General features: G+C 48.8%; 1 protein-coding gene across 1 annotated transcript in view; it reads right to left on the bottom strand.

The window, feature by feature from the left end:
* The window catches only part of KCNH1 (potassium voltage-gated channel subfamily H member 1), a 375,464-nt gene that overhangs the window by 77,302 nt on the left and 272,777 nt on the right, over window positions 1–25,385 (bottom strand). The window contains 1 exon segment of the mRNA XM_021063876.1: window positions 15,335–15,531. Within this exon segment, the coding sequence (XP_020919535.1) occupies window positions 15,335–15,531 (197 nt within the window).

Genomic DNA, 25,385 nt, shown 5'->3' with positions numbered 1-25,385 from the left:
GCGGGATTTGGTTGGAAGGAGCCATGAGGTGGCGGAGGGCAGCCCGGGAGGAGGCAGGGTGTTTGTTCACTGGAGGATGTGCCTGGCACGTGCCTGATGGTCACTCGGCACGGGCACCATGGGGCTGGGCGGCGGGCGACAGCCTGAGGTCATGCTGCAGTTCGAATACGGGCTTACATGAGAGCCTGGGTCCACACGGGCCCATCAAAGCTTTTAGAAGGAGAAAATGACGGAGCTCAGAGCCAGGTAATCCACAAAGGGCCTAATCACCTGCAGGGAAGGGGAGTCTACAGCCGGCTCGGAGGGGTTCAGATTCGCACAACCTCTAGCAGCGGGAAGTCCTCCCCCAGGGTCTATCACAGCGCTCTCTTCTGCCATCCAGACGCTTCCTGTGCTTTGGGAGCCTCTGTGGCAGAGTTCCACAGGAGATACCGCTCAAGAGAAAGCACAGGAAAATGAGATTTTACTGAGACTCAAAGGATTAACCAAATACTTGGACTTTATTCCAAGAACTATCCAAGAGGAGAAATACAACAAGCACAAGACTTAGAGAAAAAAAATTCCTGTGCTAGAAAGGTAGTTGAGGAGGAGATGAAGGGAAAGAAGGAAAGGGGAACAGAAGAGGAGGAAGGAAGAGGTCCCATCGTGGCTCAGCGGACACGAATCTGACTAGCATCCCTGAGATCGGAGGTTCGATCCCCAGCCCCACTTGGTGGGTTAAGGATCCAGTGTTGCCAAGAGCTGTGGTGTAGGTTGCAGACTCAGCTTGGATCCTGAGTTGCTGTGGCTGTGGCGTGATTGGACTCCCAGCCTGGGAACGTCTATATGCCGTGGGTGAGGCCCTAAAAAGACAAAAAATAAAGGGGGGGGGAGGAGAAGTGATGGAGAAGGGAGGAAGGATGAGGAACCAAAATGGTAGAAAGAGGAAGAAGAAAGGAGATGGACTGACTTAAATGGCGTCCCCTCCCTGCCCCCCAAGGGGATCTAAGCCCTAAACGCCAGTACCTGTGAACGTGACCTTGTTTGGAAATAAGGTCTTGCAAAGCAAATGTAATACATTTAAGGACCGTGGGATGTGAGCATCCCGGACTTCGGGTGGCCCCACGTCCAGTGACTGGTGTCTTTACAAGAGAAGGGAGAGGGAGGTCTGACACGGAGGCAAGGGGCCCCGGCCAGCTGCACACAGAGCCATTGAAGGCCTGGGGCCACCAGAAGCTGCAAGAGGCTAGGAAGGGCTCTCTCCCCCAGGCTTCAGAGGGCCTGCGGCCCTGCTGGCAAGATTTCACACCTCCCAGCTGCATAGTGTGAAAGAGTAAGTTTCTGTTGTTACGCCGCTCTGTGTGTGGTCAGTGGTTACAGCAGCCACTGTGGGAAACGCAGACCCCTGGGGATCCCCGGTGGGAGTGTGTAGTGGGAGATGGTGGGGAGAGGCCTGTGTACCTCCCTCAAGAAGCTTGCAGTCTGGTGCTTTTCTCTACTGTGGGAAAGCTCCAAAGGATCAGAGAAATCTGAGACTGCCAAACCACCTGGGACACGGGCAAATAATAGTGAGATCTGCAAATTAAGTGCAATCTCAGTCAACCACAATGCAAACCCGGAGTCCAGATGCCACTGACAGCCTAAGAAAACCCAAGGCCAGGCTCCTCCATGGGGCTGCCCTTGGCCTTGAGGGAAGAGGCAGCATGTGTCTTGGACTCAAGCCAGGGCCCTGGACACATGGCTTCCCCCCCCACTCCCACCCCGTTTCAATGGAGGACAGTCTTTTGTTTCCCAAACCAAAGCTTCGGGATCATCAATAACCCATTGGTAAGCCCACCAGGGGGGTGCAGGCCTGAATTATTTATAAAGCCCTCGAAGGCCCTGCCCCCAGTGTGCATTACATGCTTGGTTCCTCCCTCCCAGGCCCTTCCCCACCCCTATTCCCAACCCGCTGAGCTTCTGAAGGATTTGGAGCTCCAGCAAGTAGCCCCAAAGGGGAAGCCTTATCTTCCATAAAGTCCACACATAGACAAATAACAACTGACCACCACGTGGCCCATGACATGGTTTTCAAGCTTACGGATGTCTGGGTAATCTCTACCTCTGGGGCAAAGGAAAAAAAAAAGTCCCCTTGACAAACAAAGTGGGACCCCCACACCAGCTGGTGAAGGAACAGGATGCCTGGGTGACTGGATCCAGGGAACGGCTAGTGGATACTCAGCTCTCTTCTCCCCAGCTGCCTCCTTTAGGACAGGAGGAACTGATGTGTGTGCGCACACGCTCTCTCTCTCTCTCTCACATGCACGCATGCACGCACACACACACACGGCAATAGCAACACTGTTGGCAGACAGCCCAGTCCATGGGGAAACCTGCAAACTCCCAGCCATGGATATGAGAAGGGCAGGCAAGCCGTGCCTGGCTTTGCAGGAGACAGGAGCCAAAGGCCAGGCAGTGGCAGAGGGGCAGCTGTTTAGGCTCTGGCCCCCTCTGTGGGCCTGAGCACAGGGAGCGGCCACCAGCAATGGCAGAGGGGGAAGGAGGAAGCATGAGCCGCCCCTGTACGTGGCCCAGGACACGGCTGTACTGTCAGGGGAGGTGGGACTGGTGGACTTGGAGATGCTGCTTGAAGTGATGGATTATTGATTCAAGGAGTTCTGTAGCTGCGACCCCAGATCATTAGGAGTTGCCTCCAGCACCAGGCAACAAGCCTTAGGCTGAAAGCATCCCTGTCCAGGTTCTAACCTGAGAGAAACGTCACAGTGGAATTAGGAGGCGCTTAACCAGAAAGCCCGGGATGAGCATCCTGGCAGCTTCCGAGCTGCCTCAACACGCAGCAAACAGTGAAACAAAGCCACTGTGCTGCTGGATTCATCTGGCCCTGAGGCAGAAGGATTGGGAAAACTGAATGCCGGCCCTGCCCAGGGATTTGCTTCCAGCCCAGCTCACAGTGCGGGGTTAGCAGAGGCATCTGTCTCCCTGTGCGAGAGTGCAGCTGCGCAGCGCAAGGACCAGGCGCCCTTCTTCAGTAAATAACATTTGCAAAAGCCGGTCCTCCTCCTGCAGCTCTGCAGTCATGGGTACCCTTTGCCTTTATCTCTCCCTCCCTCTTTCTTCCCCTAGAGCCATGTTTGGTCCCCACACCCTCTGTCTGGGGGCAAGAGAGAGCAGCTACCACTCAGGGCGAATCTTCTTGAGTCCTCCCCAGAGTCCAGTGAAAACCAGAGATGATATCAGAGAAGAGCGGCCCCCTTTCCGCCCCCCACCCCCGCCTTACATCATCACCTCATCATCTCCTTCAGGAAATCAAGTTAAATTCCTGCAGCAAAGGTCCTCCACGTATTTGAGGAAATGAAAGGCTTCCAGTTTAGGGCATGGCGTGCTGCGGACTACAGAGCCCTGAGTACTGTACCGTGTCAGGGTTTTCAGTGATTCTTCAACTGAGATCTAATTGACACGTACCATTCTCTTAGTTTCAGGTCTACAGCATAATGATTCAATATTTGCATATTCTGCAAAATGATCACTACAGTAAGTTCAATTAACATTGGTCACCAAGGATGTTAAGTATTCAGGGCCACTTCCTAACTCTGCAGCCATTTGCATTTCTTCCATGTCCTTCTCCCTGCCTCCCTCTCCCCCCCCAACATCTACCATTGGATTTGTCCCAGGCCCGGTGAAGCCCTCTGCCTGCTTCAGCCACTGGGACCAGCTTTACATCCAGGTGGTTACAGAGGTCCCAAGCAGTTAGGGTGCACGACCACACCTCACCGACAGGAGGCGCCAAATATATGCTGTCCTCCAGTCTGAGAAGTGCAGGATTTGCAAACAAGTACCCTCTTTTAAAAATTCATACTCCATGAACCAGAAGTTATTTTCAGGTCTGCTCTGAGCATCTGCAAGGCGTGTGCTGAGAAATGCAGCTGAATGCAGGAGCTGTCTGCAAATAGATCGCGGAGGCAAGAGCATCCTCAGCATGCTGTCTGTAACAGGGGGTTTTAAACATTCAATCGGTCACGGAAAATCCGCGGGCTCTTGCTACTATAGGCAGCTCAGGGACAGTCAGGTGGATGTACAAGCCTGGAAAGCAAAAGGTTTGAGGAGATGCTGGGTCCCTACTGCAATGTCAGGTACACAAGAGACATCACGCTCCCTCTGGCCCCGAGAGCATCACCAGTCTAGTCTACCTTGTCCTACTTCTCCCCGGGGTCTCTAGACATCTCCCAGAAAGGTGACTCCTGAAGCTGCCCGAGCCTGTGAGTCTGGGACAAAGTCCCTTTTGAAATCTTCAAGCAACCTCCTCATAGGTAAAAGCAGGTAGGGAAGGGGCAAGAAAAAGCAACAACAACAACAGGAACACGGGGGCTGAGGATACTGACTGGTGGCTCCTGCGGCAGGCCTCTCTGATTCTTACAATTAGACTCTGTTTCCCCGACATCCACGCAAAGACGTTACTTAGTCAGGTTACTTCCTGATCAAGCAACAGGCCCTCAGCCAGTCATCTCTGCGCCCTCTCCACCACGAGGCACACAGGTACCCACAAAGGACATTTCTCCCCCCATCCCCCATCAGGATCCAGCTCAAAAGTTACCCCCTCGAAGCTCTGCCAGCTCCTCCTGGACCACAAAAAGCCTTAGACTCATCGTTATCCGCACGCTGACGTTCAGGCCTCTCCCTGGCCCCAGCTGCGTTCTGGGCTTGACACTTCCGGAGCCAGCCCAGCCGCTAATCTCCAGACCAGTCGGCTACCCAAGCAAGAGGCGAAGGTCATTCCCCTGGCCTCTCGTGATGGTCTGGGACACACTGCAGCTCTGGATGTTCCTGCCACGGCCCAGCACTGGCTTTTATGCCTCTCCCACGGTGCCAGGCTGACCCTCATGCCAAAGAGAACTTGTCAGGGGCTCATTCTGGTTTCTATCCCTCCTGGGCTGAGGTGACTCATCTGGGTCCCCTCCTGCTGCTCTGAACAGAGAGCAAACACTCACACGCCATCAGCCATCCAGTCCTGAGGGGCCTCCTCGAGGCCCACCTGCCCGCAGGCCACAGCTCTCCAGGGGACTTACACCAGAGATGGCAGGGCAGGCTGCAGCCACCAAGGCCTCGTGGTTGCCAGGCTCCTGGGGGAACTGAGGGTACTGCCATCCCTGGAGCTGGGATGTGGGGTCTGCATGTAGAGTGTGGCCTTAGCAATCGCCAGACTTGGGCTCAAGTTCTAGCTCCGATTTGCTTACTGGCTCTAAGGTAAATTTTTTAGCCTTAATTGGGCCTTAGGTTGCTCAGCACAGAAATGAGATAATGCATATAAAGCTTTTAGCATGTTCTTGGCTGGGAGATACTCAATAAATAGGGGTGATTATGGAAAACAGCATGGAGATACCTCAGACAACTAAATACAAAACTACAATATGATCCAGCAATCCCACTCCTGGGCATACATCCGGACAAAACATTCATTGAAAAAGACAGATGGGAGTTCCCGTCGTGGCGCAGTGGTTAACGAATCCGACTAGGAACCATGAGGTTTCGGGTTCGGTCCCTGCCCTTGCTCAGTGGGTTAACGATCCAGCGTTGCCGTGAGCTGTGGTGTAGGTTGTAGACGTGGCTCGGATCCCGCGTTGCTGTGGCTCTGGCATAGGCCAGTGGCTACAGCTCCGATTCAACCCCTAGCCTGGGAACCTCCATATGCCGCGGGAGCGGCCCAAGAAATAGCAACAATAACAACAACAACAACAACAATAAAGACAAAAGACAAAAAAAAAAAAAAAAAAAAAGACAGATGTACCCTTATGCTCATCACAGTGCTATTCACAATAGCCAAGTCATGGAAACAACCTAAATGTCCATCAACAGATAAATGGATTAAGAAGATGTAGTACATATACACAATGGAATACTACTCAGCCATAAAAAAGATAACCATTTGCAGCAACATGAATAGAATTAGAGACTCTCATACTAAGTGAAGTAAGCCAGAAAGAAAAAGACAAATATCATATGATATCACTTATTTGCGGAATCTAAAATATGACACAGATTATCCTACCTGCAAAACAGAAACAGATCACGGCCAGGGAAAGCAGACTTGGCGTGGTTCTTGGGGGTGGGGGTGGGGTGGGGGATGGATGGGCAGTTCAGGCTTTGGGGAAGCAAACGGTTATATCTGGAATGGAGGGGCAATGGGGCCCTACTGTACTTCACAGGGACCTGTGTGTGATTGGGTCACTTTGTTAAACTTGATGAAACACTGTCAATCAACTATACTTTAAAAAAAGAAAATAAAAAATTCAAAAAGGATGCTAAAAAAGTAGGGGTGATGATTTTTATTTTATGCTGCCACTAGTCATAACTACAGTGGCTGGGAGACCTGTATACCTAAGGCCTGGGAATAAACAGGTGAACAAGATGGTGTGATACATGGGAAAAACAAGGAAAGTGAGCTGTCTCTACAGATACCATCTTACAGTTCAGGCTTTGACAATCTAGGAGCCTGGTCGCCTAGCAGTTAAGGACCTGGCATTGTCACCGCTGTGGTGCAGATTTGATCCCTACCCCTAGAACTTCTGCATGTCATGGGTGCAGCCAACAAAGAAAAAAAAAAAAAAAAAAAAACTACAACAACAACGAGAGAAAGGCATATGCCCAATAAATTGGTGGATTTGTATGTTGACTGGTTGTTTGGCTGGTCCATTCATTTATTCAGTCATTCATTCACTCATCGAACACGTACTTCATACTGAGCACTAAGAAGACTGATCGGGACAGAGGTGGCTTTTGGGCAGACAAAGCTGAGCCCTTAAGGAGCTTCAAGACAGCAAGGAAGACACCCAGTTCAGAGTGCATTGGAAGTCTAATGAAAGCTAGTGAGGCGCCCAGTGTTTATTGTAACAAAAGGACAGGGAGCCTTACCTATACCAGAGAGACTTCAGGAGACGCTCTGTGGATTGTGGATTCACTCTAGAAGTTTAAGCTAAGAAGGGCAGGATGAGAGGACTAGGTGACATTAGTAACAAGCAAATTACAACCCACAAAGCTTGTAGTGAGAAGCACCAAAATTGCATGGCCCTATGACACACATTGTTCTAGAAACCATCTGCACGGATGGCTGGGTTGGGATAGATTTGCATGTGAGCTCCTGCTGCAGGTGTCCCAAGCTCCCTTGGAGGGGCTGCTAACACTTGCTCCATTAATCTGACACCTTAGAAGGTAGTTATCATTGTGACAGGCAGCCTAGATTCAAATCCTGACTCTCCACTTACTAAGAGCAGGGGCCAGAATAAAAACCTCTATGCCTGGGAAAATTTCTAAGGATGCACTCAGAGCCAATGAGCACATTTTTAAGAGGAGCAGGAGCACTTAGATGGGGACAAAGAGGCACAGACACATGGCGGATGAGGCCCTCTAGCTGCACACTCCGCATCAAATGCTCTCTGAGAACATAAGGCTGCTCCCTAGAAAACAAACGGGCTCCTGGGCACATGGAGGGAGGTGAGGCACAGCTGGGTCAGGGGGATGTTCAGAATGCAGGGACACTCTGCCAGCAATCTCTCGTCAGGATTCTTCTGAGGACCAGGGAGTGACACTCCCACTGCTGAGTGTCTTTGGCTTCTTGATTATTGCACAGGCAAGACCTGTCCATTCTACGGTTCACTGGCCCCTTGAGCCAGAAGAGATATTAAAGATCATTTTGTCCTTGTTTCCAAAAGATGCTCTGCAAAGCACTCGTTCTAACGGACGTCAACACATATATTACCCTAGAAAAGAGACGGCTCTTAGTATAATTGGAGAAAGTGTGCAGGCGCCAACTAAACGGGGAGAAATGTTGGGATAAACCGTGACATCTGGAAGCCAACCTGCTCACATGGGGACTGAGGCCGAAGTCTGGACCTTGTTAGCACCACCCTACTTACTAGGCATCAACCACTCTCCTCTACGAAAATCTTAGGAAAGTGCATTCCTCCCCAGAGGACGGCGCTAGCCTCACAGAGCTCTAAAGTAGAACAGATCCTTGCTCACTGGTGGCAAACACACTCTGGAACAGGACATCAAGGTCGATGAAGGGTAAGAAAAACTACAACATCCCTCCCCCACCTCCTTCAGGTTGGGCTCTTCCACGCCCTCCATCCTTTCTGTCCTAGGAAGAAAATGGATCCAGGGTGACTCCAATTGCACCACTTCTTACCATCCCTCACTGATGAATCACCTGGTTCTCTGCCGCTACCTAAGGGACCCAGGCACAGCCCTCGGAAGCTTCTTTCTGGAAGATTTCTAGCTGTTAAGATTCAGTCCCTACTCCTCTTTTAAAACGTTTGGTACCTGATAGGATCAATGCATTTCCAGAAAAGCTCAGCTCATCAATATCAGTAATGATAGTAACATGTACATTAAGAACTTGCTTCGTCAAAGCACCCTTCAAAGGTACTATTAATTGGGGACCAGAGAAGTCAGGTAACTGGCCCAAGGGTACCAAGGAGAGTGATGATTTGAACCCAAGTACTTCGACTCAAGAGTCTACATGTTTAACCACCCCTACCTACTGCCTCCATGTGATTATTCTATGAGCCAAACGATTACAGCCCCTGCTCTCCTCTGATCTGATGCCTCCATTCCTGCGGATAATGGAAGGGAACGAACACGACTATGTACCTGCTCTCTGTAAGGCACCTGCTATCTGTAAGTAAGGCTCTGTGCCTGGCACTTGATGGTCCTTCCCACAGCTACTCTTTAGGGCAGATAGTATGAATCCACAGAAGAGAAATAGTGGTATTTGTTCAAACCCATGCCCCTCCTATCGCCCCCACCTCCCCAGCTAACAGGAGGCTGAGCCCAGATGTGAAGATCTATCTTTAAAGCCCATACTTATTCCAGAACTTCACTGCTTCCTTGGAAATGGCGGGACGGAGCCTGACCACCTGCAGTTGAAGCTTATTTCTACACCTGAAAATCCACGGAAGGCTTCTCGGTTCCTTAACTTCACTCCCGATCCTCCTGAGGAAAAAGGGACTTGGCTTTGATTTATATTCTGTTGTCCTGAAAGAATTATAGCCTCATCACTCACATCATCTGTCCTCTTTCCCACCCCGAATTCCAACACCCTGATTTTAAAATTATCTTCATAGCTTGACAGGCTAATAGATGATTTTAATTCCGCAGAAGCCCTCACTGTGGAAGAATGACAAGGAAAATATGGGCTGTGTAAAGATCATTTTTAAAACTTAGTGACTCAGTGAGAAAGGGGGTGCATCTCTAAGCACCTGGCTTTGCAGTCTGTCTTTGCATCTTACCAACCTTCCGCGAGAATTTGTCCAGGGAGAAAACCGAAAGGCTTTCCAATGCCACGTATAAGCAGAACTCTCTCCCAGCCTCCGATGCTTTGATCTCCCTTTTGCCAGAATAAACTGCCCTTTGGTTAAAGTGGGTTAGAAATGTACAGATAGTACACAAGACAATTCACTATGGCAACCTCGATTTTAGAACATGGGCATCAGGAGGCCTCTGCTTTGAAACCACCCGTAACTATGGTCCCAGCTCCCTCCCAAACTCTACATTGGGGCCTCATCAAGCTAAGAAAAATCTATCCTGGAACAAATTACTATATGCAAACACGATGCAAAACATACTCAAAAACACAACAATATTGGCTTTAAAAATAAAGCCCTACACAGAGAATGAAAACCACCCTGCTAATTACCTACATGCCAATTATCCCATGCACCAACTGCTGTTAATTACCTAATTGCTTGTCTGCAATACATCATTTAATTGCAGTGCATTTCCTCTGCTCTCCTAGAGATGAGCAAGAGGACCGATTGCCAGCCAGCACCTGGGAAGTGAGCTCCCATCCCCAGTGTGCAAGGAGCCTAGAGCCCAGGTGAAATGCTGATTCAAGAAAGGGTCTAGTTAGAAACAAAGGGGAGACAAGCATGAACTCGGACTGAAGGCGGAGGAAGAGGACGGGGTGGAGGGGGAGAAAAGGGACGAAGTCGGTGGTGGGTGTTTCCTCCAGGCACTGTGTCGCTTTTTTGTTTTTATGCACTTGAGCTTCTCAATGAACCTCGTTAGGAGGGACTTTTATTAGACCTTTTTCACAGATGAGGAAACCGAAGCTTAGAGCAGTTTAGTAACTTGGGCAGGGCACACAGCTTCTCAGGAGGCGTGTCAGGGTTCAAAGCTAGGTTCCGAACGCCAAAGGGGGTGCTTTTTTCAGTAACTTGCTAATATCATGGCCAGGTTAGCCTGCTGCCTGACCCAAGTGTGGGCACCGTGTCTGGCCAGCACACCCAGCAACGGTGTGGCTGCCACTTTGAGGGACAATCCCCATGTCTCTCAAGCTGGGACAGGGTAGTGATTTACTGTACAATTTTCTGAGGGTGCTGGAGGATAGCAGAGGGCACTGAAGATATTTTGGAGACCATCTGTGACACCCTGAAAAGCCCACAGACAGGGAGACAGCAGGAGCCAAAGACTGCCAACGTGGGCAAAGCTGAGCACCAGGCTTAACCAAGGCCACCACTAGATGCGATGCTGCAAGACGCAGGGTGGGGGGGACACTTGCCATTTAGAATCCACCCCTTATGAGCTGGGTGGCATTGGAAGAATGATTCTCTGCCCCATGGGGTCTGCGTTTCTTCCCTTGAGAAACAGGGTTGAGGCTGTAATGTCACGAGGCTGCTCTGAGGTTTTAATGAGCTGACCTAAACCACATACTGACATTGTGACCTATCTGGAGTTGGTATGAGTAGCATGCAAAGCTCCGCCTGCCTGCAGGAAAATGCCCGGCCAGCCCGGCACCCTAGGGAGCTGAGGGTCTGGGATGAGAAAGGTTCTACTTCCCCTTCTTGCCATGGACACTACCCACCATCTCCCTCGGAGGAACCAGGAGGCTGCACTACCTCCATGACGCCCGGGTGACCAACCTCACGTGTCAGAACAACTTCATTTTCCCTCCATGAATGGACGAGGCCAAAATAATGAGTGAGCGCTGACTTCGCCACTGACAAGAGCGAAAGGGACAGTGAGGCCAGAGCGGCCAGCCCCTCGTCTGCTGCAACAGATGCAGAGACCTCTGGGATAATGTCCACCTCCCAGAACATGCTGCCAAGCAAGAAGGACATTGTGCAGAGCGAGTACCCTGTATACACAAAGGCAGAAACACGAGCAGGAAGAGGGTATCAAGTGGATAAAAGAAAATAATAACAACTCACCATTTAATTGAGCACGGACTCTGTTCCAGACTGTGTGTGCAGGAGCTTTGCAAGTATGTCCTCATTTAATCTTCGTAATTACCCTACATGCAGGCCTTTCCATCAGCCCCATTTTGCAGATGGGGAAGCGTTTAGAGCTCGCAGAAGCACTAAGTGGCAAAGCAAGACGCAGGCTGAGATCTCTCCTGGCTCAGAGCCCACCGACAAAGAAAACCCAGGGTCAAAATTCTGGACTGGCCTTTGCTTCTGCCTGCTTCACACTTGGCTTGACCTCGGGTGTCTTTGGCGGAAGTCTTCCCTGAGTTGTGGCCTGAGAGCAGTTCTGAGGGCTAAAGGGATGCTCATACCTGGGGGTTGAAAGATAAAGGGGCGAGGCTTGGAATACAGAGGCCAGGGCCGGCCGTGAAGCTGTGAGAAGCAAGAGAAACCCTACTTAAAGACTCACTTCTGCCTCCAGTTCTTCCTTTACTCATCCAGCTCTATGACCTTTGAATAAAACATCCTATTTGTGAAATGAGGGCGGTGGGGAAATGGAGGGGACACGGGATGGTCCCTGCGGTACCTTCCAGCACAGAGGCCTTGCTGGGCCCTGGAGGACATCTACAGGACCAAACAACTGCCCGGCAGATGCCAAAGGCCCTGTGTTCTCAGGAATCTCTGCAAATAACACACTCGATTTCACCAAGATAGAAGCAGCCGCAAGAATACACTTTACTTGGCCAGAAAAAAATAGCTACAAGAATGATTCATGCATGTGATGTTCTCATCTTCCATGCCCTATGTAACTAGGAATTAATTCTCAGAAGGACACAATGAGCGACTACAATGAGTACATCCAAACGAGAAGCCTCTTTTTTTTTTCTTCTGAGAAAAAGAATTCCTACCTCTTTGTATGAAGGATCCCATTCAAATTTTGGATCCATACCAGGCCCAAAGGCATCTGAGACTGGAAGGACATTTGAAGGTCATTTTTTTCCGGGCGCCACCTGCAGCATATGGAGGTTCCCAGGCTAGGGGTCCAATTGGAGCTAGAGCTGCCGGCCTGCACCACAGCCATAACCAACACCCGATCTGAGCTGCGTATGTGACCTACACCATAGCTCACGGCAATGCCAGACCCTTAACCCACTGAGCGAGGCCAGGGATTGAACCTGCAACTGAGGATTCATTTCCACTGCGCCACAATGGGAACCCTGAAGGTCATGCGCTTTGATTCTCTATTCGACTCCGAGTCTTCTCCAGGGTGCCTCTGTGGGGTCTCCAGGGGATGCCTCAATACCTCCCAGACGAGAAACCAGATACCACCCCAAGCTGCCCATGGCATTCAGGGCAGCTGCGGTCCCTTCCAGGGTCTTAGACTGTCTCCTGCATTGGTTCCTCCTCTGTGCTCTGCGGCCCTGTGCCTCAGACTCCTCTACAACAGCCCTGCAGACGTGGGGTCCCCGGGTCTCCTCTTCACCAGCGCTGCCCATCGTTCTGCGCTTTTACAAAACCAAGCTGACCACGGACACGTTGTTTTTGCTGCTGGCTTCTTTTTAAAGACAGATTTACTTGATCCACAATTATTCTAAGATGATTACCCTCCAAATAACCCAAACTGTGCATTTTTTCCCCAACCTATATTATCAGAAACACTGAAAGCTGATTATAATCAACTTGCTTTCATAAAAAGAAGGAAATCAATCAAAACATAGATTTTAAGAGAATCCACTTGGCTAAAAGTATCAGCAAGCATTCCATGGTCCCAGATGAACAAGGAAGCTCCGTGAATACACGTTTCTTCACCACTGCTCAATCCCGCCGGGAATGTAAATGACCAGCTTTCCAATCCCAGGACCGTAAAATCATCTGGTCACAACCTCACATTATATGATGCGGATTCTGAGGCACAGAGATCTCTCCTCTTTCTCCTCGCCATCCCCGGGTGTATCCATAATTCCCTGTACTGGCGATACCAAGGCGCTGGTCATACCAAGGCCCCAAGCCCTTGCCCTCCCAGGTCTCTGGGCAGAGACTGACAAAGCAACGCAATTCAGGAAATTTAAAGGAAGTGGAAGTATACTGCTGGGGGAACCCAAGGACAGGGGTTTGGAACGCTATACCAAAAAAGTGGAAGACAAAGGGCTTTCCTTTCTCTGTGCCGTTACCCACACTTCCCCTCCAACTGGAACCCCTCTCTGTTTGGCAAACTCATCCTTTAAGAGTCAGCTCGGGAAGCACGAACCCCAACCCTTTCTCCCTGACCCCCCCTTAACTGCCCTCTTTATGATCCCATAACACCTGTACGAATCACATTTATTGTTCTCAGCATCATGCACCTCCCGGGTCAACCTTCGCCATTAGACTTGAAGTCCCTGGAGCTGGGGAACTGAATGTTACCTAGTTTTATCCATCTGGTCCAGTTCAGTTGGCATGAGTGGGTTTGATGAATGAACAAACAAACATTTCTGCAGAATCTTAAGGGTTAACAGGAGTTTGTCACATGCAGAAGGAGAGAACAGAATGTCAGGCCAAGGAAACCCATGTGGAGACACAGCGCCCTGAAAGGGTATGGCATGTGTACAGAGCTGTTCGGGGGCCTGCTCGTGGGCGGAGCATTCTGGGTGGCAGAGGTGGGCAGGGGAGGAGGGGTTGGGGCTGGGGCTTGGGGGTTAAGTTTGGGCCAGCTGTGAAGAACCACATAAGAGATGCTGGAGTGTGCAGACATTATCCTGCAGTTAGGGTGGGGAAAAAGTCTTTACAGAGAGCAATAACAGGACCCCACTGGTTTTCAAGGTCACCTAAGCAGCCCAGGAGAAAGCACTGCATTGAGGAGAGACACAAAGCGGGGGGCTGTGTTTGGAGGCTACTGTGTGGTCCGGGACACAGGGGAGGGTCTGGTCTGAGAGCTCAGGAAGAGCCCTGAGCAGGGAGCAAAGCACGGACTTGGGTTTGAGAGCTTAGGTGGAAGCCACAGGATTTGAGGAGTAAACCAAGCCAGGGAGAGGCATCCACAACCGTGCCCATGATGCTAGGATTTCTAACTGGGAAGCCCCGGGGCGACACAGCGTTAACAGAGACAGGGACCATGAGGAGAGGAACAGTGGGGGCAGTGGCGGCGGAGATCGAGAGGTCATTTCTGGAAAGATTCCTGTGACAGTCCTCCCAGATGGTTTTTCTATAGGTCAAGAGCTACCGTCTTAACTAAAGGCGATGAATGAAAGGAAAAAAAAAAATCAGTCATGAAAACCTAAAGAGTCCAGGACAAATATTTCAATCCTCACAGTGACAGATGGAGCAATTCCGATGATTTGAGGGCGAAAGAAACAAGTTCAGATGAGAAATCTTCCGGTTCTTAAAACTACTGATCATTTTCTCAGCCAGTTAAGTCGGCAGTTACATAAACAATATTCCTTCCCCAGACAATCAGATTCCATCTCTTCCTTATGTTCTGGACCCAACTGAATCGTGTTCATATCTTTCAACAAAAATTATTACCACTAGCTGGTTAATAGCCTCAGAGCATTTAGAGGGTCCTAGTTGCCCGGGAGAATTCAGTTTACCTTAATTAAGTGTCCCCGTCAACCATTTTGTTGACTAAGAACTTCATCTTTTACTCATCTTTTCCAAATGGTAGAAGGTCTAGATTTTTTTTTTTTTTTTTTGGTCTTTTTGCCTTTCTGGGGCCACTCCCACAGCATATGGAGGTTCCCAGGCTAGGGGTCTAATCAGAGCTGTAGCCGCCGGCCTACGTCAGAGCCACAGCAACGCAGGATCCGAGCCGCATCTGTGACCTACACAGCTCATGGCAATGCCAGATCCTTAACCCACTGAGCAAGGGCAGGGATCGAACCCGCAACCTCATGGTTCCTAGTCAGATGCGTTAACCGCTGAGCCACAATAGGAACTTCTTAGAAGGTCTAGATTTTGCAGAAGAAAAGCACACAGACACACTCCTGAACAAATCCCTTCTGCACCAACATCCGTCTCTCATCCAGCAGCATCATTTTCGCTTTCATTTCACAGCAAAAGCTCCAAAGAGCATGCAATGGATAGAACCTTTACAGAACCAATTGCTCCACTCAAACAGTGAAAGAATCTTCCTGGCCCGTGTGGTTCTCCTAAGTGCACAGAGACTGCTCTTGGTAGAAAAGAAACTGCAAGTGCCAGCTCACCCTCTTCCTCAAGTTGTAGGTGAGAATGAGGTTCCGGGAGAAGGAGTGGGAGAAAGCCGTGTAGAATTCCAGCACTTTCTGCAGGGCGTCCCGTTTGATCACATGCAGGTCACAGTAGGTCAAGGCCCTCACGTTGGCACAGGACTGGGCAAGGGTGGCTTCCTTCCAGAACACGTCTCCAAACACGTCCCCTTTCCCTGAGGAGAGAAAGCGTTGAAGAGGCAAGTGTCAGCAGGGAGGGTCTGGCCGTGGGGGCTGGCTTCCCACTGTGTCCCAGAATTGACGTCCACTCAGCAATCCACAGCTCGGGCTCCCAAAAGGCAAGAATGATTTCAATTTGGACCTCAACAATACGCAATCTAGGAAACGTTAATAAAAACACCACGTGACACATGTCAGAATGTAACCAATAGCGTTGGGATCATCTGTTACCTCTTGAATATCCACCCAACAGGGGGACCCTGTGTTGTTCTTTTTGTAAAAAAATTTTTACTATAATTGATGACAATGTCCTGTCAATTTCTGCTGTACAGCAAAGTGACCCAGTCGTGTATATATATATATGTATGTATGTGTGTGTGTGTATATATATATATATACATTCTTTTTCTCACGTTATTCTTAATCACCCTCAGTTTTCCAAAACCCCAACCCTGATGTCATCATATTCTTATTTTTCGTCTGTCTCCCAACACGAGCCTCCTTGTGTCTCATGCCTTCACTAACACAGTGCCGGGCGCACAGCTGGGGTTCTTGCAGTATCTGCAGGCAAGAGAGCAGCGAGGGAAGAGGGCGAACCGAGGCTGTGTCAGGGTGGCTGAGCGGCGAACATTAGGCTGCCACGGGAGGGTGTGGACCCTGCCCTGGGAGCCGGAGAGCAGGCAGTGTCTCCTCTGCTCAGGATGATGCACCAGGGAGACGTCAGGCAGGAGTGGCGCTCCGCCTGTCTCCTCCTCTGTCCACCGCCCCGAGGCTTGGGAGCACGTGTCCATTCCTCGCTCTCTCTCCCAAACCCCCTTCCACGGTCCTCCCCTGGCCAAATGCCCTCCTGACGGTATACAATTATGGGCCCCATATAAATGGCATCTCCAGGCCCCTCTATGCCGAGTATTCCACACGACGGGTAAGTCAACAGAATACCAATCCCACATAGCCATGTTCTGGGTCAAACCTCGACCCATCTCCTCTAACTATCTGCTTTTCACACCTAGGGCTATTATTCCTCCTACCTTTCCCAGAGAGCAGTGTTTTAACATATGTCTAATGCAAAGCTAAATTCATTCCTGGCACAGCCTCCGGTTATAAATAACTTGAAATGTTGTTTCTCTTGCCTCTAAATTTTCAGCACAGATAAACACAAATTTGATTCCCCCGAGAGCCAGAGAGGAGGATTGGGGGGGGGAAACGATACTACAAAACCAAAAACCAATCTAACAAGCCTCAAGAGGGCTGCCAGCCCAGCACCCAGCTCAGCCACACTTGGCAGCTGGAACCCAGGTACCCGTGTCTCAGAGCAACTCAGAGGGCAGCTGTCTCTGTAATTCAGGGCAAGGAGGCAAAGAGACTCTTAAGCCCCTGGACAGAACTTGGCCTTCGCTCGAACACCAAAAAGCGTCCACTCTAAGTACACAAGGTACTCCACGGGTCACAGCCCTCCACGCCGGGCACCTCCACGCCGTGAGCCGAAAAGCCAGTGAACTGGACACGCTGCTCACGGTTCTCTACGTGTTTGTGAAAGAACACGCAGTTCTAACTCATCAAGGTGGTCTCGCCGACTCGACACGAGTAGGATACCTGGGGTAGCTTTTAGGTAAATATGCCTTTAACACTGTGTATTTCAATTCCCTTCCTAGATGCTTCTCAAACATCTGTGACATGAGTGGGCGAGGTGGGCAGGGCCAGGGAAGGGACTGCTGCTCTCCGTGGGAACACCACCTGCTTCCGTGGAGACAGGCTCCCTCAGCGTGTGCTCCCGAGCACAGAGTCCTCCCCGACGAGGCCAGCCTCACCACATGCCTCATACATGCAGAGCCTTCGATTACCTCTCCACGTGCCCTGCGACGGCTCTCACGCGTTCGTATGTACGTAATCCTAGTCTCCTAGAGAATGCTCTCTTTCTGACACTCAATAGGGCAGAGAGTCAGAAAAGGGACCCTATCCATACACTGCAACTCACATCAAGAGGTGAAGCCTGGGGTTCCTGTCTTAGCGCAGCGGAAACAATCCGACTAGGAACCATGAGGCTGCAGGTTTGATCCTTGGCCCCGCTCAGTGGGTTAAGGATCCAGCATTGCCATGGGCTGTGGTGGAGGTCGCAGATGCGTCTAGAATCTGGCATGGCTGTGGCTGTGGCGTAGGCGGCAACGACAGCTCTGATTAGACCCCTAGCCTGGAAACCTCCATATGCCGCGGGTATGGCCCTAAAAAAAGACAAAAGACAAAAAAAAAAAAAAAAGAGAGAGATGAAGCCTAATTCCCTTTCCTTGAATCTCAAGTCACTTTGGTCCCCTTGCCTTCACCAGTGGAATGTGGCAGAAGTGAAGTTGTGGATTTTCGGGCGAGGTCCTTGCAGCTTCTGTCCGGCTGTCTGGGAACATATATCCTAGGATGCTCCCTCTTGGACCCAACAGTCAGGATTTGAGAACAAACCACACGAGAGGTTCACATACAAGTGTTTGTGGGACAGCCTGGCTGACTTCTCAGCTGACAGCCCAGCTCTGGCTGCCATGTAAGTAAGACAACCTGGCCATCCAGCCCAGTTGCGCCTTCAGATGACAGCAGCCTCGCCAGTGCTGGACTGTAAACACACATGGCACGTTCAAGAGAGAAACAACCAGCTGAGCCAAACACCCATGGAATAATGAGAAACCATTCTTAAGCCACTAAATTTAGGAGTGGTTTGTTAGGCAAAAACAGATGACCAGAACACAGAGAGTCACAGACCTTCAGGCTGAGATAGAGGCCCATGAGAAATTACCTAATCGTTTACCTAATATTCCAGCAAATCATCCCCGTCTAAGCTGACACGCCACTCCCTTCCCTGAAATAATGAGCCAAGAAAGAGCAAGGAGCGGCTCTAATGGGAAGTCTCCTGATGAGCATTTTGACCAGCAGGCAAAGAAAATTTATAAGTTCTGCAGCCTCCTACTGAGATCAAAGGTGGTATAACTAACCCAGGACCATGGAGAGTAAACCACTGGTAATCTTGCCTGACAATTTATTAAGATTACTCCATTTAAGCAACCTAAGTGTCCAGCAACAGATGAATGAATAAAGAAGGTGTGTGTGTGTGTGTGTGTGTGTGTATAATGGAATACTACTCATCCATAAAAAGAATGAAATTTTACCATTTGCAGCAACATGAATGGACTTGGAGGGTATTATGCTAAGTGAAGTAAGTCAGAGTAAAATAAATACTGCATGATAGCACTTACATGTGGAATATAAAAAAAATACAAATTGGTGAATAAAACAAAAAAGAAGCAGACTCATAGATATAGGGAACAAACTAATGGTTACCAGTGGGGAGAGGGAAAGGGGCGATGCAGTATATGAGTAGGGTAAGAGATACAGACTGATGTGTATAAGAAAAGGATGTATTGTACAACATGGGGAATAAAGCAAATATTTTATAATAACCATAACTGGAATATAACCTTTAAAATTGCGAATCACTGTACTGTATACCTGTAACATAATACTGTATATCAACTACACTTCAATTTAAAAAAGCTACAAAAGCAGACTCTCAGATGGGGAGAACAGACTTGTGGTTGCCAAGGGGGAGAGGTGGTGGGGGAGGGAAGGACTGGGAATTTAGGATTAGCAGAGGCAAACTCTTCTATACGCTTGGATAAGCAACAAGGGCCTACGGTACAGCACAGGGAACTACAGTCCATATCCTGTGATAAACCACAATGGAAGTGAGTGTGAAACAATGTATATAAAACTGAATCACTTTGCTATACAGAAAAAATGAACATAACATTGTAAATCAACTGGACAGTAATCAAATTTTAAAAATTTAAAAATTAAATTTTTAATTTTAATTTAATTAATTTGATTAATTTAATTAATTTAATTTTTAATTTAAATTTTTTTTTTTTTTATTTCCACTGTTGATGGAGGAGGTGGGTTGGTTAATTTAAAATTTTAATTTTAAAAGCTATAGAAAAATGTATGAGGGGAAAATTACTGAAGATACAAAGTGGGGAAATGCGGGTTCATTAGCAATGTAGTCATTACATTCCCATGTAAATAAAATGTTTACGTCCCATAAAAATGGACATAATAAAAACACTCAATGGAAATACATCAAAAAAATCGTGTTATCTGGAGATGGGTAAGTAGATTTACAAACTGTGATTTTCCTTGTTTATGCTTTTACTCAATTAAAGCAAATATTTTGTAAACAGAAAAAATATTACTCATTTAAACAAAACCCAACAGGTGAACATTATGCTTCTCAAATGAACTAGGAGTCATCTTTCTAATTATAAAAGCACATAAAATCCTTATAGGTGTTTAACATGAATTTATCTGTAAAAATCCAGTTAATAAACAACTCTTCAAGGGGATATCTACTGCACACAACAAAGTGCAACCATACTGTGGTTCCAATATGTCAGGAAATAAATCAAGGGCATATTTATTTATTTATTGTCTTTTTAGGACCCAGGCTAGGAGCTGAATCAGAGCTGCAGCTGCTGGCCTACACCACAGCCACAGCAACACTGGATCTGAGCCACATCTGTGACCTACACCACAGCTCACGGCAATACCCGATCCTTAACCCACTGAGCGAGGCCAGGGATTGAACCCGCAACCTCATGGATCCTAGTCAGATTCATTTCCCCTGAGCCACAACGGGAACTCCTCAGTACATCTTTAGAAATGACACTCCCTTTGTGAAAAGTTTTCCAATCCAAGGTTTTGACAAAAACAATAAATGGAGACTAGTTCCTACGACGAAAAGTATTTCACGGTAAGATAATCATGATTAATCTGTAGGGCCTAGGAAGTCTCAGTGTTGTCATAGCTTGCATCTGATTTTCAACCCCGTTGAAAATCATACCCTCTTTCTTCCTGTCAAGACAGCCTCTCTGGTATAAATGATCTGTGAGGGAGCTGAAGAATGTGGTGTCTGAGGACCTGTCGAATCCGCGACAAACTCAGGACTGTTCTGGTCAATGAGAAATGTATTTATGACACACATAACTTGGGAAAACTGTCAGGGGGGGACGCAGAGCCGCTGGCGGCTGCCTGGAAGTTACACACATCGCTGGATTGACGCCCTTCCAGGTCAGGCTTACAAATCCGAGGCCAGGACAAGCCCTACACACACAACCAGCTCGTGTCCCCTGGTGCCAAATGATCATTCAATGAAGAACAAAAGGTACCTTGATACTCACTGATCAAACTTCTGCAGGTCACTACTTATTGATTTATTCATTACACTGAGACTATATTTTAAGTGGATGTTCTGAGCTGGGGAGGGGGAAAAAGGAAGAAAAGTTGGGGTGGGGGTAAAGGAAAGGCAGTCCAGTTCGAACACCAAGCCAACAGCCCCTGGATAATTATGGCTCCTGGCCCTCCCACCCCACGTCAGCCGCAGCTGTCTTTACTGTGCCTCTACTGCAGCTGTGGACAACGCAGAGGCGGGAGCAGGGCTAAGGTGGCACCGGGAGAGGGAGGGAGATCTCTGCAAGGGGAGGAAACCAGCACCCCTGGACAACTGGTGTAACGAGGGCCAGAGGCTGGAACAGGTGTTTAAGGAGCCTGAAGAGGGGAGGCAGGTGGGAGTGGGGGGTTAAAGACAGGTGATCAGGAACATACAAGAGGTGCTGGGATGGGGGCCCTGGGGAGACCAAACAGCCTTCACGAATGCTGATGAGCTTCAAGGGAGCAATCTGCTCCGAAGGGGACAACCACGTTTGGAATTCTCCAGAAAAATCCCTGTCTATTCAAAGGCCAGCGCTGAGTGAACTTGGCAGGCCAGAGGGCCAGAGCACAATGACACGCCCACCTGCTTCTCCTCACATTCAGACCTTCATGCAGCTCTTGGCAGGCCCTGTTCTGGATGCTGAGGTTTAACTGTGCAATGACAGATGCAGTGCAGTGAAAGGCAGACTCAGGTGATTGTAACACATTAGGGGCGGTGATGGGGAGCGGATACGAGGGGTACCCAACTCCAGCTCACGGGGAAGGAAGGGACAATAGAGAGTCTGAGCTGAGAGGCGTGGACCAAAGTTGCCATTCGAGGCCTCTTTACCTGGACAGCTGGCTCTAGGAGAGAAAAACAAGTTTCTCTCCTGTCTAAACTTTCTGAGTTTTGTTGGGGCTCAGGAGTCCACGGTCCAGTGGAGCAGAGCAGTATGTTGTGTTGGGCTCATGGTGCTTTTCTTCAGCAGCTCCAGGAAGAAGCCTGGGCTTCTGTGTCTGCAGGATCAGGCAGTAACATGACTACGGAGGTTCTGGGAGACATTCAGAGCAAAAGCTCTAGTGACTTGTGCTAAACACCTTGGTGGTACCCACCCACCTCCCAGACCACCTCACACTGTGGACCAGGAAGCCGCGATCTACAGAGAGGTCCCTGTGCATCAGGCCAGGTGCTCCAGGGACCCTGCTTCAGGCACGCACCTGGCACCTCATGCCAAAGGTGCTGAAGTCCAGGCTCTGAAGCTTATTTTAGAATATTTAACTCTCACGCATGCTTTTATGGCTGTTTCCCTTGCACTGTCTGAGACCACGGGGAAGAGGAGGTGAGCAGAGCTCTCACGCCTTGTAAATTCTGCCTCCTCTTATCTGTGATGAAGCCACAAAGCCCTTCATCTTGTTCTTACTGGGAAAAAAAAAAAAAAAAAAAAGGTAAGGGCTGCTGGCAGTCTGCGACCTCTGTTTCATCTGCTGCAGTTGAGAGACGGGAGTGTGTACATTAAAGACAGACAACCACTGTGGAAATCTCATCAATTTGCCTTTCCGTCCAAGCCATGAAGATCTACTACTAGGAATAAAGCCTCGAGCTGTAAGTGCCAGATCACATCGGATTGTGTCACGGTGTCGGGGGCTGAGCCAACATGTTTTATTGGATTTCTCTGGTCAACAAAGGAGGCAGGGACTGAAGATGCTCAGGATGCTGTGGCTCCAAGGTGAGACATGCAGTTCACCCCTACTTTTCGGAGGGGCATCGCCTACTAGCAAGGTTTGGTCTCATGTTAGATTTTGCAGAGAGCTCAGAGCTGTTCCAGAAACCTTTGTTTTCTTTTGAAATTAGTACAAAGGCGAGCCACTGTCCTGCCCCTCTGCAAACCACCTCTGTGTGACGGATGGGGCATCCGTGCGCATCACCTCGGGCCAGTGAAACCCACACGAGGACCTGTAATGTCATACGCCAGGTCCGAGGTGAACCGCCTCTTACTCTCCCAGGCAGCTATTCGTCCCAAAGGTGGGGTGACATCTCATCCTTTTGCACACAGTTCAATCCTGTTCAGCAATTTGGCCCAGCTTATCATGGATCAGGCAGTGTCCCAGTGATTAAGGGAGATAGAACAAAAGGCTAGGATATCACCCCTATGTTCAAGTGGCTGACAGCAAAACTTACATGTGTCTACCAATGATCTTCAAACAACTGCAAGTGTAATACCAAGATATGTGGGTGGCTGGTCTAGGCAGGACGACAGAGATTACATAGAGAAAATGGGAATGGAGCTGGCCTTCTGTGGTGAGGTGAGAGATTTCAGATACATGAAAGAGATGGATAATCCTTCTGAACAGCAGAGGGAAGAGTTGGATGGTTGGGAATGGAGAGAGCTGGTGTGGGATTTGGTTCTCCTTTCTTTCATGGCTCGATTTCTTGATGGTGTTATTTACACCGTCTCCACGCTCTGATAAGGGGAACCATGTGTCCTAGTCCTGACGTTTCCTGCGGGGAAGGCAGCTCCAGCGGCACCACACTCCACGCCTCTGTGCCTCATGTGCTGATGAGTTTGGAAGCAGACCTTGCACATGTGCAGGCCAGCCCCTTCCCTCTCCTCGGGATCTGCCTGCTGGAAGCTTGTCCTCTCAGGCTCTCTGGCCACCAGAGCTACAGGGCAGACCCTCAAAGTTGTAGGCTTGTGCTGGTCAGCAACACCAGGGTAGATCTAAGTCTGAGGCTCCACACTAGAAAGCCTTCATGGACACAAATAGAATGCATATTCTCCAATATTAGCTTTATCGCAAAAAAATAAAAGGTATTATTTTGACTGGTAGCTATCTTACTTAGTGTCTCTCTCTCGGTTCATAACTCTGGGAGAGACCCCATGCAAATTACAAAGCAACCATGAACTCAGCCCCCACAGTTCTTCATTTCTTAAGCCTCTCTAATCTTGCTCGTGACCCTATACTCAGCACTACTCTCATCATGATCAATAAGAACTCTTTTCCTGATAACAGCCTAAAAGATATTTTTCAGTCCTCAGAGTGTTAACGTCTTTGATTCTAACATATACTTAAGTTGATTAGCATTTTTTAGCTTCGAAATCAAGAGTGTGTCTTACAACCAGGGATATGTCACAGTTTAATGGGCAGCATTGTTTCTTAGGGGCCATGGAATACCGGTGTGTCTTACAGTCATGGCATCCTCCAGTCCCTGAGACATGGTTCCGCAGCGTTTGAAAATGCCCTGTTCCGCCTCTCCTTGGCTTCTGTGACATCCCACTCTCCAGGTCTCACCCCTCTGGCATTCCACCTCGGGCTCCCATTAACACAGTTAATGTCCTGTATTAACTGGTGTTCGGGGCTCTGCTCTGACTGTGTTGTTCGTGACCTCCTCTCTCTCCTTAGATATCCTCAGCCTCTTTCCTGGCTTCAACTGCCACCTGGATCATGATGATGCCCAGGTCTATACCTCAAGCTTTAATGCAAGTCCAGAATCTCCCACTGGACACTCGAACTTAGCTCAAATCCACAGTTCGCAGCATGGAACCAGTCCTGCTCCCAGGTACACCTGCTCTTCTTCCCGTGATTCCCCTCCCTGTGAGAGTTGTCCAAATCATTCCAGACTCCACGCTCTTATGTCCGTTTTTACTAAATGAGCGAGCTTTGACAATTTTATCCATCAAATATCTCTTGGGTCTACTTTTCCCCATTTCCACTGCTGTTCTACGTCAGCTCAGGCCACTCTCAGCATCCTCCTCACTCGTCTCCCTGCCCACTGTCCATTCTCTTTTCAGCAGCCAGGATGATCTTTCTGAACACAAATGCAATTCTGTCACTCTTTTCCTTTAAAGCCTTTGCATATGATCCAGCAATCCCACTCCTGGGCATATATCTGGAAAAAACTTTCATTCAAAAAGGTACATGCACCATATGTCCACTGCAACACTATTCACAATAGCCAAGACATGGAAACAACCTAAGTGTCCATTGACAGAGGAATGAATTAAGAAGATGTGGTACATACATAAAATGGAATTCTACTCAGACATAAAAAAAGAACAAAATAATGCCACTTGCAGCAACATGAATGCAACTAGAGATTCTCATAATAAGGCAAGTCAGAAAGACAAATACCATATGGTATCACTTATATGTTGAATCTAAAATTTGGCACAAATGAACCTATCTACACAACAGAAACACTCACAGACATGGACAGACTTGTGGTTGCTGGGGGGCGGGGGTGGATGGGGAGTTTGGGGTTAGCAGATGCGCACTATTACATTTGGGATGGATGAACGATGAGGTCCTCCTGTACCACACAGGGAACAATATCCACCTCTTGGGATAGACCATGATGAACGATAATATGAGAAAAAGAATGTATTTGTTTATATAAAACTGGGTGCCTAGACTCTACAGCAGAAATTGATACAATACTGTAAATCAACTATACTCTAATTTAAAATAAAGTCTTTGCAGATGCTGCCCCATCTGCCTGGAATAGTCTCTCTTTAATCCTCTAACAACCCCCACCACCGCTGCACCTGGTGGAATTCAGTTCCTCATGGAAGTCTCAACTCAGATATCACCTCTGTCAGGAAGCCTTCCTTGATTTCTCTGGACTGAGCTG

The sequence above is a fragment of the Sus scrofa genome, chromosome 9 (assembly GCF_000003025.6).
Source record: "Sus scrofa isolate TJ Tabasco breed Duroc chromosome 9, Sscrofa11.1, whole genome shotgun sequence".
NCBI lineage: Eukaryota > Metazoa > Chordata > Mammalia > Artiodactyla > Suidae > Sus > Sus scrofa.
This window is presented reverse-complemented; position numbering and strand designations above follow the sequence as displayed.